At 37.9% G+C, this 18189-nt stretch overlaps 1 protein-coding gene across 25 annotated transcripts in view; it reads left to right on the top strand.

The window, feature by feature from the left end:
• Window positions 1–14495, top strand: part of NEB (nebulin) — a 219632-nt gene extending 205137 nt beyond the window's left edge. For 10 of the 25 annotated variants that reach the window (XM_030325669.1, XM_030325689.1, XM_030325687.1 and 7 more), the window contains 13 exons: window positions 1297–1389; window positions 2347–2439; window positions 3000–3092; window positions 3649–3741; window positions 5491–5583; window positions 5883–5975; window positions 6304–6396; window positions 7443–7550; window positions 7657–7840; window positions 8144–8236; window positions 9134–9298; window positions 9616–9722; window positions 13723–14495. In XM_030325669.1, the coding sequence (XP_030181529.1) occupies window positions 1297–1389; window positions 2347–2439; window positions 3000–3092; window positions 3649–3741; window positions 5491–5583; window positions 5883–5975; window positions 6304–6396; window positions 7443–7550; window positions 7657–7840; window positions 8144–8236; window positions 9134–9298; window positions 9616–9722; window positions 13723–13896 (1482 nt within the window). In that variant the 3' untranslated portion in view covers window positions 13897–14495. The remainder of the gene's footprint in view (window positions 1–1296; window positions 1390–2346; window positions 2440–2999; window positions 3093–3648; window positions 3742–5490; window positions 5584–5882; window positions 5976–6303; window positions 6397–7442; window positions 7551–7656; window positions 7841–8143; window positions 8237–9133; window positions 9299–9615; window positions 9723–13722) is intronic. The other 15 variants (XM_030325685.1, XM_030325684.1, XM_030325683.1 and 12 more) reach the window with 8 other exon arrangements.
• Window positions 14496–18189: the final 3694 nt, after the last annotated feature.

Genomic DNA, 18189 nt, shown 5'->3' with positions numbered 1-18189 from the left:
AACCTAGATCCTATCTGGATAAACACAGGACAGAAAAAGAAAGTAGCTCAGTGTTGGAACCCAAAGCAATCTTATCTTGATACTTGTGCTGAACAAGCTATTCCATGAATACAGATCCAGACCTTCTGATTTTTTTTAATATACAAATCAAATCATAAATGTATGTTTAATGTTATTTTTTCTTGTATTAATGCTATTGAAAAATTCCGTAATAGTCTGTGAAACTGCTATATAAGGATCCTAACAGTCACTTATGCCTGAGATAGAAAATCAAATGTCAACAGGAAAATTTAGCTGGAGTTTTTTTTGGGGGGAGCAGGTTTGATCCAAAGTGGCTTTTATTGTCAAATATTTTCAGAAAGTTTTATTCTTCCACATAATTAGATCAGTAACTTTCTTTGGTCCCAGTGTCTTTTGGTTTTGTTTTCCTTTGTTTTTAATTACTATTCACTAACAACCTTTCGATTTTGTTAAATTGTCAATGTAAATTAATGTTACCTTTGGAATGTTATAGTCATTATTTTCCCTGTGGGGGGATGATGATGATGATGATGATGATGATGATGATTTCTTCTTTTAGAAGAATTAAGGTTTGCATTAATTTTCAAAACTATATTTTAATTATTTTCTTCTACGTTAGAGTAAGTATACTGTTTATATCTGAGATCGTAATGATCCTGACAGTACTGGGCAATTTTTTTTTCCTACATAACCATTGTGTTCATTTTTACACAGGTTGCATTTAGGCAAAATTGTCCGGTGGTGCGTAGAGCTTTCAAGATTCTGTGTGAAATAAATAGTACTATGTATTAAAACATTACCTTTCTGACTTGGCCACCTCCACAATTTGAATTTACTCAACAAAGACCAATTTTGCTATATTGCATAAATTTGGCCTGGGGATTTAAATATCTATTATTCTGCAAAATAGATGTTCTATGTAGGTAAAATAGGTATTTGTCAATCTAATTAAAAAATAATTTTTCTATTGTACACTAAGCACTTTAGTGCCTTTATGAAATTATTTGTAATTTTTTCCTTAATTCCCAACACAGGAACAAACATTCAGTATAATATGAGTTGATATTGAGTTGAATACCAAATACACTGGCACGTTAGCTAAGGAAATATGGAGCGTGTTCTCATCCAGATCTGTATTTGAAGAGATAGGTTGACTTGGTGAATTTGTCTTTCCTGTTTGGTGTCTGTAGTCTCGTACGAGGGTCCCTACAGGACAGATGAAAGGGCTGTTTTGACTGCTTTTGTTTTTTCTGGATGCTCTCTTGTGTCATACAGGTGTTGTATAAAGAAAACCTCGGGAAAGGGATCCCAATTCCCATCACTCCAGAGATGGAGAGAGTCAAACACAATCAAGAAAACTTTAGTTCGGTATTTAAAAGAAAAAAAAAATCCCTTTAACTATTTTTAAACCAAAAATTAATGGCTATAATTTTAATCTAATCAGCTTATCCCAATAAAAACTTTGACATGTCTTGTTCACAACTTAATGCTGCCATTTCCTATGAATTCATTTCCCCATTTTGGTTAAGTATTAATATAATCATTTGACTTATAAAACAAAAAAGTGTTCAGTATTCTATCCCAGGCTTTAAAAACATAACCTTCTCAGTGTCTAAGCACCCACATTTATCCTGCTTTGGCAAATCTGATCTGAATGTAAAGCTTATAAAAATTTATTTAGCAAAGATCAGAATGTTGGTCTCATTTCTGTTCTAACTTTCTCTGCCCCTACTGGTGTTTGTACAGATTTTTTGAAGTTTCCTTTTTTAGAATCTTGTCATTGCTCTCCATTTGCTTTAAAAATAAGTAATTCTCCCAATGTGTTCACCCAAACTAAAAATTAAATACTTGGACTTCTTTTGAAAAGTCAACAAAAGAAGGTTTGTGTAGGTATCTTCATATATACAATGTTTCTAAAACCCAAATACCCTTATGTGGATTATTAATAACATTTCCAAATCAAAAATAACTTCCTGGGTTCTCCTTTTGTCTCTTACCCTTTTAATTTTTTTTCTCTTCCTCATAACAAACTGGGGGCACTAATCCTTCCCTTTCATGGTGCACTCTGTTGCTCAGTGCTACGGGGATTTGTTCAAACAACAAAAATAACAAAACTTTCCTTTCCTATCTCTTCCTTTTTGCTGCTCTTTCCTGCATTCCCTTACTTATGTCTCTAGGCTCGTACAGGTTGGATCTAGAAGCTTCTGGTGTTTCCTTTCCTCTAACTCATTCTCTTCCTCTTTGCCCTTCTACTCCCCACTTCTCCACAAGTGGGGGAAAGTGGTTGATTGCTCTTTTTGTTCTGGATGCTTTCTTATCATACAGGTGCTATACAAGGAGAACCTGGGGACTGGAATTCCAATCTCCATCACCCCTGAGATGCAGAGAGTCAAACACAATCAAGAAAACCTTAGCTCGGTATTTTGGAAAGAAAGGGAAAAAGAAGATGCCATTTAACCTCATTATTAAATAGATACTTAACATTTATTCCTTTTTAAAACCCACTACCCTTCCTTTGTTTCTAATATACCTCACTTAGCAAAAAGACATACTTTTACATTTTTATGTTACTACTATGGATTTTTTTTTATATTTTAGTTAATTGACTTCTATTCCATCTGGTATTTAAAAAAATATTTAAAAAAAAAAAACACTGGTCTTTAGTTTGCTTGGATAACAACAAAACCGAGTTCTAACCATCTCAAACCCCCACGTGATTGGGAGGCAGTGTGCTCACAGAAATGGAACAATAACAGGAATAACTGACAACCTTTCCCCAGCAGCTGAGGTCCTTGCTGCCCTACGGTCCTCTTCCCCAGCCCAAGAATGGCTGCCATTAAAATAGTTTGTGGCAAATTGTCAACCTGTAACTCCTGTGTCATGTGGTAACAAGGAAGTTGAACTTGTCTTTAAGAATCTTAAAAACCAATGAAATATTACTGATGCCTGTTTTTTCTGGATGCTTTCTCATCACACAGGTGTTGTACAAAGAAAATATGGGCAAGGGAACCCCTATACCTGTCACTCCAGAGATGGAGAGAGTCAAACACAATCAAGAAAACCTTAGCTCGGTATTTTGGAAAGAAAGGGAAAAGAAGATGCCATTTAACCTCATAATTAAATAGATATTTAACATTTATTCCTTTTTAAAAACCCACTGCCCTTCCTTTGTTTCTAACATACCTCACTTAGCAAAAAGACATACTTTTGCATTTTTACCTTGTTACTGTGGCTTCAGTTTTTAATTTTAGTTAATTGACTTCTATTCCATCTGATATTTTAAAATATTTTTGTTTAAGCCACTGGTCTTTAATTTGCTTGGATAACAACAAAACCGAGTTCTAACCATCTCAAACCCCCACGTGATTGGGAGGCAGTGTGCTCACAGAAATGGAACAATAACATGAATAACTGACAACCTTTCCCCAGCAGCTGAGGTCCTTGCTGCCCTACAGTCCTCTTCCCCAGCCCAAGACTGGCTGCCATTAAAGTAGTTTGTGGCAAATTGTCAACCTGTAACTCCTGTGTCATGTGGTAACAAGGAAGTTGAACTCGTCCTTAAAATCTTAAAACCAATGAAATATTACTGACGGCTGTTTTTTTTCTGGATGCTTTCTCATCACACAGGTGTTGTACAAAGAAAATATGGGCAAGGGAACCCCTATACCTGTCACTCCAGAGATGGAGAGAGTCAAACACAATCAAGAAAATATTAGCTCGGTACTTTGGCAAGAAAAGCAAAAACTACTTCTTTAATGATTTAAAATAATACTTATTAATCCTACTTTTAAAAAACAACTTAAATTTTGTGAATTTTGTTTATCACATGTATCCTTCTTTCCTAGAAGGCTACTCTTAGCTTTAACCCTGTAATAACAAGATTGCTTTAATCCATAAAGTTCTAATATCAGGAAGTAACAGATTTTCCAATAAAATATCCTTTCACTCATCTCTCCCCAAACTTACTCTCTATCTACTATCCTCAAGGTCTCTTTGTTTTATGCACTCATGAAATTTGGGGGGTGGCATGGTAGGTATGAGAGCTCTTTCTGGAACATTGGAGTTGTGATCTTCTTCAGCTTTTGCACCTATCACTTTTGGTTCTAATTTATCCTGTCAGATTTAGACAAAGAGACCTTGGGGAAATAACCCCTGATTCTCTTCTTCAAGGATAATGACATTTCTATTCCATCGGATATTTTTAAATATTAAAAAAAAAAACAACCACTTGTCTTTTAGTTTGCTTGGATAACAACAAAACTGAGTTCTAACAATCTCAAATCCCCATGTGATTGTTTGGAGGTACTGTGCTCATAGAAATGAAAAAACTAAGATCCACTAGTGATTTCAGCACATGACTATCAATTTACTTAAAAAGGAAAGTGTCACTCGAACTGTTTTTGCTTTACCAATTTTAATTTTTTTTTTTTTTTGTCTTTAGCGTGGTCTTTAACTGTTAGCTTTAGTAAACCATTTCCTGTAAGCCTGTGCTCTGTGATATTATATATGTTTAGTGATTACTGGTGGAGTGGGGGAGCGGAGATTGGGATTCGTATGGGGAGGACACTAGCTCGTGTAAGGAAGAAGCCTGCGACCCCTCACATCAGCGCTATGTGTGGGTTTCTCCAGTACTTGAGCACAGGGCATCAGAATCACCCGGGGCACTTGTTACATCAGATTGTAGGGCCCTGTCCCCACAGTTTCTCATTTTCTGGGTCTGGTGTGAGGCCAGCAAATTTGCAATTCTAGCAAAGCGCTCAGGCGATGCTGAGCTTGCTATTCAGGAACCCCACTTTGAGAACCATTACTTGAACAGAATTCCTTCTCTTGAACATCATTTCCCAAACCCATTCCCCATGAATGACACTGAAGGGAGACACTGAGGTAAAGGATTTATGGTGATGCTAATGATGTAATCGCTGAGAACATTTTTCCTTACTGAGAAGTTTGCTGGTGAACTAAAGTAGGAGACAGAGCACGGATGACAGCAGGGAACAAAAGAGTAGGAGAAATCCTTGTTTGTGGGCCCAGGATTGTATGGATGTGTCTATATACAGAGTTGCTGCACAACCAACCATGCAGTCGCCCACTCCTGTGTAGGGACCGGCCCCGCCTTCTCGGTGTCACTCAAGCACATTCCCCTACAGTCCTTTCTAGATGATCTGTCTGGTGCTTGAAATTCATAGACTAGTAGGAAAATGAAGGCTGTCTTTCATCCTTTTTGGGGCACACTGCAGTTCTGTCAGGTGGTCTGCCAGGATGTCAGGGCAGGGGCCTACCCTGGAAATGTGTGTCTGGCTGTAACTATACTCAGCTTCCTTTGGAAACATACCTCTTTCCGCCTAACCTTGTTGCCTAAATGGTTTGACACCCTGAACCTCATAACAAATTATCTATTCCGTTTAATCTTTTGGTAACTGTAACTTTTTTTTTTCTTTTTGGCTTTTTGGATCCATTGGACCCACGTAGGTTTTGTACAAAGAAAATGTGGGGAAAGCCACCCCAACCCCTGTCACGCCAGAGATGCAGAGAGTCAAACGCAATCAAGAGAACATTAGCTCGGTATTGTCTTGAGAAACGAAAGTGCTTTTAACTTTGCAAAGTAACCCCTGCAGTTTGGCCTGCTCCTAACTCCATCCCAGGTTAAAAACCAGCAAAATGCCAGTTTTTTTAGAATCTCCTGTAAATGACCTACTACATGTATTATTGCCATTAACTATTTTTTTTAAGCTTTCTTCTCGAGAGCCGTTCTCACTAACGTAGTAGATTAAACCTGGAGTTTTCTTCCCCAAATCGCATTATATTTAATAGCCTGAATATTGCCTCTTGGTGATTTTCGGGTCCAACTTTGTATCTCACAGGTGTTATACAAAGAGAACCTGGGGAAAGCGACCCCTACACCCTTTACTCCTGAGATGGAAAGAGTCAAACGCAATCAAGAAAACTTTAGCTCGGTATTTTGGAGAGGAAAAAAGAAATCGTTACCCTTTTAATAAGCCTGGCAATCATGGTTATATCACTAATTTACCTCACATTTTTCCCAGAACTTTTGTTTTAAGTTCATCTTTACCCACTTAAAAACAACCAACCAACCCCTCCAGCTCAAACTGATTTAATTCTTTCTTCTTCTCTGGCTTTATACAATAACATTTTAATGGCTTTATCTCCCTGATGCGTTTCTTATAGAGTGTGATATAATTGAGCCGTAACACAAGCTAGATGATGGTTTTCAGAACTGGTTTTCTGCTTTCTGATGTCTGGATGCTCTCTTGGCTCCTCTAGGTATTATACAAAGAGAATATGAGAAAAGCAACTCCGACACCTGTTACTCCAGAGATGGAGCGAGCTAAGCGCAACCAAGAAAACATTAGCTCGGTATTGTCTAGGATTAAACACAGGAGTAGTGCAACAACTTGGAAAATAACATTTTAACATCATAGAAACACGCCTTTCTCATTCACTTGGAAAGCACACTAAAATGAAAAAAAAGAAATGCAACATCTTGGAAAATAACATTTTTAACACCATAAAAATGTGCACCTTCTCATTCAACTGAAAATTTACATTAAAATTAACACAACTGTGCTTTTAAATTCCAAATGATCATACTAAGAAATAACAAGTTAATTGCCAATGTTTTCTCTTACCTTTATTTTACTCCAAGGTAGTCTTATATAACCAACTAGGTAGTCTTACATAACCAACTGTAACAAATTGACTTCCTAACAGCCTCAATCTTCTGCTCTCCTTTATTTTTAAGGTATTCTATGAAACAGGTAATACTCTGAGGTGGATGCCTTCTTTGGCTTTGGTATTTTGGGTTTTTCATGTCTGGAGGACCTTGATTTCTGTGTTAACATACGGGTTTATGAAATCTGGACATAAACCTGTGAAAATGATCACTTGTTTGGAAGGACAGTTGTTTAGGGGCACCTGGTTGGCTCAGTCAGAAGAGCATGCAACTCTTGATCTCAGGGTCATGAGCTCGAGCCCCGTGTTGGGGGTAGAGATTAAATAATACATTAATTCAACTTTTAAAAAATTAAAAGGATAGTTGTTTTCAATGTCAGAATCACACCTAGTGCCAAATACCATCCAGTCTGCTGGTGCTGCAATTCCCAACAAATCCAAGAGACCCAATTCTTCCGATCCTCTTTGAAATTCTGTGCTCGGTCTCCCTTGAAAATCAGAGTTGCATTTTCAAAGACAAAACTTGTCCTTTCTCTCCTGATGAGAGCCCTGCCTATTTGTCCTCATGCTAATCTGTTCAGCCGTTAGTCAAGGGTATCACTGGGTCTTTTCAGTTGATTCAAGCTTCCCTTCCCAGCTACTTTTATCTCCATGTGCTGGAAAAGTTTTGAGACTTCAGAATTAGAACAGTACCATGACCTGGACTTAATTCATGGTCTCTCCTCTACCAGGTTCTTTATTCTGATAGCTTCCGGAAACAAATACAAGGCAAAGCTGCCTATGTCCTAGACACTCCAGAGATGAGACGGGTGCGGGAGACCCAACGTCACATCTCAACGGTGAGTCTGGGATTCTTCAGGATTGACGGGCCAGCCTGCTGGATCAGGTGGAAAAGGAAATGATCACACCGTCATATTTTTACAAAGTGAATTAATGAAATTTCAGGTGAAATATCATGAAGACTTTGAGAAACACAAGGGTTGCTTCACACCAGTGGTGACGGACCCTATCACTGAACGAGTAAAGAAGAACACACAGGACTTCAGTGACATTAACTACCGAGGTATTCAGAGAAAAGTGGTAGAAATGGAACAAAAACGGAATGACCAGGATCAGGAGACTATTACAGGTATATGAGGCCTACAAGGAAAATCAACTCTAAACTGAGGGGGTAGAAGAACAGGAGTGGAATTACCCATAGGAAGGCAAAGGATAAAGGGACCTCAGTCTGTTTTCACTAGTTGTAAAAGAAAACTGATTTCACGGCTTGCAAAGCTGATCTCCCTTCTTTCTTCTGCTTTGTTCTCCTCTGAGAACTAAGCTAAATTGGTGTTAGTGGTCCTGTGGTTAATTAAGCTCATGCTTTGCTTTCCAAGATACCAGGAGTCATCCAAAAACATCTGTTCTGATCCTTAATTTTGCTCAATCTTAGGTTTACGTGTCTGGCGTACTAATCCGGGCTCAGTTTTTGACTATGATCCAGCAGAAGACAATATACAATCACGAAGCTTACACATGATTAATGGTATGTTATAGCTTATGACATAAATGTCACCATTTAGTGGGCTAGTATCGGTGACCTCAAGGAAACTCAAGGGTCTTCAGTGTTCTCAGTTGTCATTCTGCAGAGAAACACCTCCCTGACCGGTGGGACAACATCATTTTCTACGAAAATTTATATCAGGGAAAGATTGCCTCACTGCCTCCATGTAAATCTCCTTAGGCCCCAGTATTATCATTTTGTTTCTAAAGAAAAAAAAAAGGTAGTACATCTTTCTATTGGAGACATAATGGAAAAAAATACATAGGCACTGGGAAGAGAATGAATTTGACGTTTGGCAACTTTCTGAACATTCTTATGTCATCCAGGAAGATTATTAACAAGACAGGCCACATGCCTTTGTGTCTTCTGTTCATGTTAAAATGTAGAATAATACATAGTGCTTGTCCTTAAAGGATTTACACTCTATTCTCCTGATGGAGAGACAAGTAAATCAGTGGTTACACCCTGACACGTGCAGTTTTAAAGGTCTGCACACAAATTGTAGGAACTCAGAGAAAGGGACCTAAATTAATTTGGAAGTGAGGGAGAGCTTTCTGGAGGAGTTTAATGTGGAGTTTGTGAATTTTGATGAGCCAGGAAAACGGACAGGGTGCAGGGAAGGGGTTGTGGGCCAGGACAGGCTGAGATTTGAAGCGTGGCTGTACCGTTTAGCAGCCACGCGCCCTTTGGTAAGTCACTTCAGCTGTCATGTGGAAAATGAGGATGACAACCACATGATGTACAAGGGTTTCGAGGATTTAATCCGTGGTAGTCTACCGAAAACCACGCTTCGCAAATCCCCCACCCCACCGAACTAAGATTCACTACAGTCAGGCTTTGCTACCGCGTAAGTTTCACGCCTGCTCCCCCGCCCCCCAGCGCAAGCGCAGCGCCGGAGCCGGGAGCAGTCGCGGTCGGCCAGCGCGCTGAGCGTCAGCGGCGTCAGCGGCGGCGGCGAGGACAAGTCAGAGCACTCGGAAGCGGCCGACCAGCGCCTCTCCACCTACAGCGACGGCGGCGTCTTCTTCTCGGCCACCTCCACAGGTACAAGTGGGTGGCCCTGCCCTGGACAGTCGCGGCCCGCCCGCTGACTGGGTTACTAGGGCAGATGCTTTCAGTTAAAAATTTTTTTTTAAATCTGGATTTTTAAAAATCATTTCTAATGATGAGAAAAGCCTAGAACTGTGGAGAAGCACATGAAACCAGATGTTTCATTCATTAACTTTTATGAGAGCCTCCTTTCTTGGAAATCGTTCTTTTTAAGTTAGGGGAAAAGAGAACCCTGCTCCACTGTTTGACACTGATTAAATGACGTCTAGCCACCATTTCTTCTCGTAAACTACTTTCCCCCTACCGTGTAGCTTACAAACATGCGAAAACCACGGAACTCCCACAACAGCGATCGTCTTCAGTTGCCACCCAACAGACAACGGTATCCTCTATCCCATCTCACCCATCTACCGCGGGGGTAAGTAAGCAATCAGGAGCTTACTGAAATCATTCTTATCTTTTCATATGTGCAATAATGATTATCGCTATTCTGGTCTTTTTTTTTTTTTTTAATTCCAAGTTTTAAATTCTAGTTAATTAACATATAGTGTAATATTGGTCTCAGGAATAGACTTTAGTGATTCACCACTTATATACAACACCCAGGGCTCATCACAAGTACCCTCCTTAATGCCCATCACTCATTTAACCCATTATATGCCCACCTCCTCTCCATCACCCCTCAGTTTGTTCTCTGTAGTTAAGAGACTGTCTTAGGGTTTCCTTCCCTGTTTTTATCTTATTTTTCCTTCCATGTAATGCTTTTAATACACATCTCATGTTACCAGTAATATCAGAAACCTTTCATTACCAAACTCAAATTAATTAAAAAGAATTATTCAGTGATTTAGAACAAACTAAAGCAAATGATCATTTGGGGCTCATTGGTCCTACCCACTATCTTACTGTATTTGCTGCTTGGAATCATTCTTTTTAATTTTTTTTTAACGTTTATTTATTTTTGAGACAAAGACAGAGCATGAACAGGGGAGGGGCAGAGAGAGAGGGAGACACAGAATCGGAAGCAGGCCCCAGGCTCTGAGCCATCAGCCCAGAGCCCGACGCGGGGCTTGAACTCACGGAGATCGTGACCTGAGCTGAAGTCGGACACTTAACCGACTGAGCCACCCAGGCGCCCCTCATTCTTGAAGAATATACGTATGTGTGCCCATGTCACACATATAAACACGTCATTATCTTAGATTTCCCTTGTTAATATCCATTGAAGAAGAGATAAGTCAAATCATGTTTACAGTTCACCAGATTACTTAAAAAACTGTTAGTTTAAAACCCTGGACTCATTCGTAATATCACAAAAACATCAATTCTTTAGGGTTGAAATAAAAATATTTATATGAAGAAACTATCTTTACTAAAAGCCATAAAGATCTAAGTATTGAGACCCATTATATTTCAGGAAGGGAATCTTGTAAAGTTGTCATTTTTCCTGAAATAAATACATAAATTCAAGGCAACTCGAGTCAAAATCCTAGAGGAATTTTAAACCATTTTGTATATTAATCCTAAAATTTATTTGAAAGCGTAAAGATGCAAGAATAATCAAGTAAATTTTGAAAGTGACAATAGGAACTTATTAACCAAATAAGAGCAACACATACTATAAAATTGTCATTAAATATGGATCTTAGCATGGGAATAGATGTGAAAATAGATGAGGTCCAGAAATGGACCCTTAAAGAATTACAGATTAGCAGGGGGGAAAAAAAATCAAAATTGTAAAATACTATAGAAAAGCGGAGACTACTTTTATAATACTGGGGACAGGGGAAGACCTTCCTCAGCAAGTTCTAGAACCTAGGAATGTGTAAGAAAAGACCACATATATTTAACCATAAAACTTTGTTTCTGTAACAAAAAGAAACATGTCAAACTGGAAGAAATATTTGTAGCATACATAACAAAAAGATTTATATCTAAAAAGCATAACACTCAAAAATTCATTGACAAATTATTCCCCTTCCAGTCAAAATAAGAAAGACCTGTACGCAAATGAATAAACAACTTACAGCAGAAGAAATAAAACACCCAACAAAAAAGATGTTCACCATGATTGCTAACCAGGAATATGCAAATTAAAATAAAGTAGCATATTAGAACATTATGGTAGTGAATAAAAAAAATTAACATGCACATACCATTTGACCTTTCACCTTTAAAAGCTTTTTTTTTTTTTTTTCTAAAATACTTGCCTGAAGACAAACATTTGGGGATTAGTGTAAGAAAAAAGACCAAAGGTATAGACCTGGCTAATTTGTGATATTACTAAAATATGGAAAGACCTCAAAGCTGTATTAAATGGAAAGAACAGTAAGTATTATAGTATTGTTCTACTTATACAGCGGGAAAGGGGAAACCTATCGCTGAATATGAATATATGTATGTATATTTCAGGATGCTAGGAAAAAATATGTAGGTTATATACTAATTACTAATTAGTGCCTGTTCCTATCAAGAAAATTTGGGCACTTTCAATCTTTGTTTTTATCTCCAAATTGTTAGTTTTTAAAAATCTTACTTTGCTATTCTAAGAACATTTAACATGAGCTCTACCTTCTTACCACATTTAAAAATTTGGGGGGGGGGGGTGGTGCTGGTGTCTAGGTGGCTCAGTCAGTTAAGCATCTGACTTCGGCTCAGGTCAGATCTCACAGTTCATGGGTTCAAGCCCCCATCAGGTTCTCTGTCAACATGGAGCTTGCTTCAGATCCTCCCTTCTGTCCCTCTCTCTCAGAAAGTGACTTGGGCTGAAATCAAGAGACAGATGCTGAGCTGATTGAGCCACCCAGGAGCCCCCCCTTCTTACCACATTTTTAGGTGTTCAGTACATTCTTATTCACTATAGGTTCAAGGCTGTGTGTGCAGATCTCTAGAGATCTCCAGAACAACAGATCTCTAGAGCTTATTCATCTTGCTTAACTAAAACTCTATGCTTGTTGATTTTAATTCCCCATTTTCCCCTCCCACGTTACAGGTTTTTTTGTTTGTTTTTTTAACATGTGGAGGATAGCTTGTAGCAACTTTTACTACTAACATGCTCCCAAATTCCGAAAGTGAGAGATACATGCAATATTGCTATGGTTTTTCAAATTTTTCTTCTCCAAAACACAAGATTGACTTCCTCAAAAGGGAAAAAAAGGCTATATATAAAACATTCTTTTTTCATACAATTTTATGAATATATTAACATACTATTAAGTTCATCATTTGAAGTGTACAGGCCCAGTGATTTTCAACCACTACCATAATCTAATTTCCTAATATTTCATCACCCTAAAAAAACCCTGTACCCATCAACAGTCACTCCCCATCCCCCACCATCCAATCCTAAGTGATCCACTAATGTACTTTGTTTCTACTTGCCTATTCAAGACATTTCATGTAAACGAAATCACACAATATGTGATCTTTTGTGACTAGATTCTTTTTTTTTTTTTAATTTTTTTTTTTCAACGTTTATTTATTTTTGGGACAGAGAGAGACAGAGCATGAACGGGGGAGGGGCAGAGAGAGAGGGAGACACAGAATCGGAAACAGGCTCCAGGCTCTGAGCCATCAGCCCAGAGCCCGACGCGGGGCTCGAACTCACGGACCGCGAGATCGTGACCTGGCCGAAGTCAGACGCTTAACCGACTGCGCCACCCAGGCGCCCCACTAGATTCTTTTAACTTAATGGTCTTAGTTCATCTAGTTGTATCATACAGCAATAATTCATTTCCTTTTATCAACAAATAATATTCCATTGTATGAAAATCTCACCTTTTCATTCTTCATTCATCAGTTGGTAGGCATTTGGGTTAGTTCCACTTTTGGGCTGCTATCAGTGGCAGATGTAGAAGTTATTATGTGGACATATTTACCTACGTAGGACCGGAATATGCTAACTCTGTATTTAAGATGGGAGAAACTTCCAAAACTCTATTCGGAGTGGTTGTACCATTTTACATTCTCACCAGCAGTTTATATGGGTTCAAATTTCTCCGTATCTTCCCCTAAACTGGTTATTGAGTATCACCATTCTCATGTGTGTGAAGTGGTATTTCATTGTGGTTCTCCCTGATGACTACTAAGGTTTGAACATTTTTTTCAGGAGCTTACAGGCTGTTTGTACATCTCCTTTGGAGAATTCAGATCTTTTGCCCTTCCCCCCACCTTTTATCAGTATTGAATTATAGTTCTTTATATTTTCTGGACGGTAATTCCTTACCAGATAGATGATTTGCAAATATTTTCTCCTATTTTAGTCTTTTTACTTTCTTGGTGGTAGTTGCTCATTCTATTTTGTGCAACTTAAATTTGTGAAGTAAGTTGTAAGAGACCTTAAAACTAGGTGTTTAGGGTACTTGTTGCAAATCTAATATGTATCTTTTTTTTTTACCTTTTTTCATCTTCACAAATAGAAAATCTTCCGTGCCATGTACGACTATATGGCTGCTGATGCAGATGAGGTGTCCTTCAGAGACGGAGATGCTATTGTAAATGTTCAGGCGATTGATGAAGGTTGGATGTATGGCACTGTGCAGAGGACCGGCAGGACCGGCATGCTGCCAGCCAACTACGTGGAGGCTATTTAAGCATTTCAAGTATCGCACCTGTCTGGAGGACCTGCAGAACCTCTAGTCAGTATTTCCGTTCAGACACTCCACTGTTACTCAAGCTGCCTCATGATCTTTTTGTGTCAATATGACTAATAGTTATACCATCCCTTAATTTGTTTCTATATGAACTTCAGTAATTCTTCAAGGAAAACAAATGTTAATATCACCAATCTGTTCAATTATTAAACTAGATTTACTTCATTATTTTCTGGACTTGGATATAAAACTTAAGAGACAACATTAAACCCATAGGTTCATTATTTTTAAAACTGTCATTAGCAAATTTTCCATAGGATTAAGTTTAATTATAGAATAGGCATTTTAAAAGTCTATGCAATGTTATTGCTGTATCAACCCAGAGTCTTTCTCCATTATGAAAATGTTTAACATTTAATACCAGGATTCTGAACATGTTAAACACATTAAGGAAAAAATGGCAGAAATACTCCCCTTTTCTTGCTTACCGAATGCTGATGCTTTTAATTCTATTCCAGTTCTGAAGTTATAAAGGTGACAGTTGATATAAACTGTTGATAAGCTAGTAACTAATAAAGTCTATAATTCTGCAATAAACACCACTGATGTGATGACTTATTTTTTAATAGTTTTAAGATCTACAAATAAAAAATTTCAATAAAGCAAATCCATTACATTAGACTTCACCAAAAAAAAAAAAAAACAAACTTAAAAAAATGTACTGTTAAAAATGCACAAGCATAGGCTTTCTCAGATCTATACTGTGTTCAGTAAGCTTCCCTTATGGCTCAGCTGATAACATTTTAGAAACAGCTATGGGATCAGCAGGTGACAACCAGGAACTCAGTAGTGGTGGGACTTGCTGTGCCACTATTTCCTGTTGACCTGCCCCCTCCAATATGCCCTTGGCAATCTCGGAAAAGGGGGCAGGAAATTTATTTGAAGAAATAAAAGCTGAAAACTTCCCAAACCTAAGGAAGGAAATAAAATTCAGATCCAGGAGGCATAGAAGTCTCAACAAAATCAACGTCATGGAGTTCCATACCAAAAAACAGTAATTAAAATGGCAAAATTACTAACAGAGATTTTAAAAGCAACAAAATAAAAAGTTACATACAAGAGTAACTCCGTAAGGCTATCAGGGGATTTTTCAGTTGAAACTCCACAGGCCAGAAAGGAGTGGCATAACATAATTCAAACTGCTGAGAGATAAGCACCTGCAGCCAAGAATATTCTATCCAGCAAGGTTGTCATTCAGAATAGGAGACAGAGTTTCAAAACAAAAGTAATTCATGATCACAAAATCAGTCCTACAAGACATATTAAAGGGGACTCTTTGGAAAGGAAAGGCCATAATATAAGAAAACTTGAAACACAAAAGCAGTAAAACTAAGCATAAAAATCAGTCAAGAAATTCATAAAGAATGTAAAGTATGACACCATTATACCCAAAATGTCGGGGAGGGGAGGGCAAGAACCAAAGAACGGGTTCAAACTTAATGGTCAACTTAACATAGACTGCTAGGTGCAAAAGACATGTTATATGTGAACTTAATGGTAACCACAAATCAAAAACCAGTAATAGATACACAAAAAATAAAGAGAAAGGAATCCAGGGGTACCTGGGTGCCTCAGTTGGTTGAGTGTCTGCCTTCACCTCAGTTCATGATCTCACAGCTCATGAGTTTGAGCCTGCACTGGGCTCACTGCTATCAGCAAAGAGCCTGCTTCAGATCCTCTGTTCCCCTCTCTCTTCCCCTCCCCAGCTTGCGCTCTCTCTCAAAAATAAACCTTTAAAAAAGAGAGAAAGGAGTCCAACTACATCACTAAAGAAAGCCAGCAAACCATGAGAGAAGGAAAGAGGAGAAGACTGGAACAGAGAAGAACTACAAAACAACCATAAAACAAGTAACAAAAAAGCAATTAAGTACATACCTACCAATAATTACTTTGAATGTAAATGGAGTAAATGTTCCAATCTAAAGACATAAAGTGATGATGGAATGGATAAAAAAGCAAGATCCATCTTGATGCCGCCTATATGCAAATGGAAGTGAAAAGAAAGCTGAGGTAGCAATACTTACGTAGGACAAAAAACACTAAAACAAAGACAAAGAAGGACACTATATAATCATAAAAGGGACAATCCAACAAAAAGATATACCAATTGGGGGCACCTTTGAGCCTCATGTTGGGTGTAGAGATTACTTACATAAATAAACTTTTTTAAAAGATATAACAATTGTAAATTGGGAAGTAGCCAAATACATAAAGCAGCTAATAAAAGACATGAAGGAATTGACAGTAATACAGTAATAGTAGGGGACTTAAACACCCCACTTACATCAATGGATAGATCATCCAAACAAAATCAACAAGGAAACAGTGACTCTGTATGAGACAATGGACCAGATCGATCTAACAGATATATTCAGAACAGTCTATCCTAAAACAGAAGACACATTCAAGTGCACATGAACATTCTCTAGAAGAGATCACATATTAGGCCACAAAACAAGTCTCAACAAATTCAAAAGATCAAAATATTACCATGCATCTTCTCCTACCGCAACACTATGAAACTATAAATCAACCATAAGAAAAAAATCTGGAAAAAACACAAATACATAGAGGTTAAATAACATGCTACTAAACAATGAATGCATCAACCAAGAAATCAAAGAGAAAAAAAATTACATAGATACAAAGGAAAATGAAAACACAAGGGTCCAAAATCTTTAGGACACAGCAAAAGCTGTTCTAAGAAGTTTATAGCAATATAGGCTTATCTCAAGTAGCAAGAAAAATCTCAAATAAACAATCAATCTAACCTTACACCTAAAGGAGCTAGAAAAGAAAGAACAAATAAAACCCCAAACCAGGAGAAAGAAAGAAATAATAAAGATTGGAGGAGAAATAAAATAGAAACTAAGAAGATAGAACAGATTACTGAAACCAGGAGCTGGTACTTTGAAAAGATCAACAAAACTGGTAAACCTTTAGTCAGATTCATCAACAAAAAAAGACAGAGGACTCAAAAGCAGAAATTAAACTGGAGAAATAACCAACACCACAAAAATACAAAGGATTATAAGAGAATATTATGAAAAAATTATATGCCAACAAATTGGACAACCTAGAAGATTTGGATAAATTATTAGAAACATATAACCTCCCAATGCTGAATCAGGAAGAAACAGAAAACTTGAAAACTTGAAAAGACTTAACACCAGCAATGAAATTTAATCAGTAATTTAAAAAGATCCCAAGAAACAAAAGTCCAGGACTACATGGTTTCACAGGTGAATTCTACCAAACATTTTGAAGGTTAGGTTAATACCTATTCTCCTCAAACTATTCCAAAAAGAGAAAGAAACTTCCAGGTTCATTCTATGAGGCCAGCATTACCCTGATTCCAAAACTAGACAGACACTGAAAGCAAAAATAAAAAGACTACATGCCAATATCTCTGATGAACACAGATGCAAAAAGCCTCAACAAAATATTACCAAACCAAATCAAATAATACATTAAAAAAAATCACTGGGGCGCCTGGGTGGCTCAGTGAGTTAAGTGTCCGACTTCGGCTCAGGTCATGATCTCACGGTTTGTGAGTTTGAGCCCCGCATCTGGCTCTGTGCTGACAGCTCAGAGCCTGGAGCCTGCTTCGGATTCTGTGTCTCCCTCTCTCTCTCTGCCCCTCCCCTGTTCATGCTCTGTCTCTCTCTGTCTCAAAAATAAATAAAACATTAAAAAAAAATTAAAAAACCATTTACCACGATCAAGTGGGATTTATTCATGGAATACAAGGGTGGTTCAATATTCACAAGTCAATCAACATGACATATTACATCAAGAGGATATTTTATTTATTTTTGAAGGAGAGACAGAGTGTGAGCAGGGGAGGGGCAGAGAGAAAGACACACACACAGAATCCAAAGCAGGATCCAGGCTCTGAGCTGTCAGCACAGAGCCTGACACGGGGCTTGAACTCATGAGCTATGAGATCATGACCTGAGCCAAAGTTGGACACCCAACAGACTGAGCCACCCAGACGCCCCCACATGATCATTTCAATAGATGAAGAAAAAGCATCTGACAAAGTACAGCATTCATTCATGATAAAAACCCTCAACAAAATAAAGGAAACATACCTCAACATAATAAAGACCATATCTGAAAAACCCACAGCGTATATCATACTCAATGGTGAAAAATTGAGAGTGTTTCCCCTAATGTCAGGAATAAGACAAGGATGTCCACTCTCACCACCTTCATTCAACATAGTACTAG

The sequence above is a fragment of the Lynx canadensis genome, chromosome C1 (genome assembly GCF_007474595.2).
Source record: "Lynx canadensis isolate LIC74 chromosome C1, mLynCan4.pri.v2, whole genome shotgun sequence".
Lineage (NCBI taxonomy): Eukaryota > Metazoa > Chordata > Mammalia > Carnivora > Felidae > Lynx > Lynx canadensis.
The sequence above is the reverse complement of the archived record's forward strand: the minus strand, read 5'-3'. Positions and strand labels throughout refer to the sequence as shown.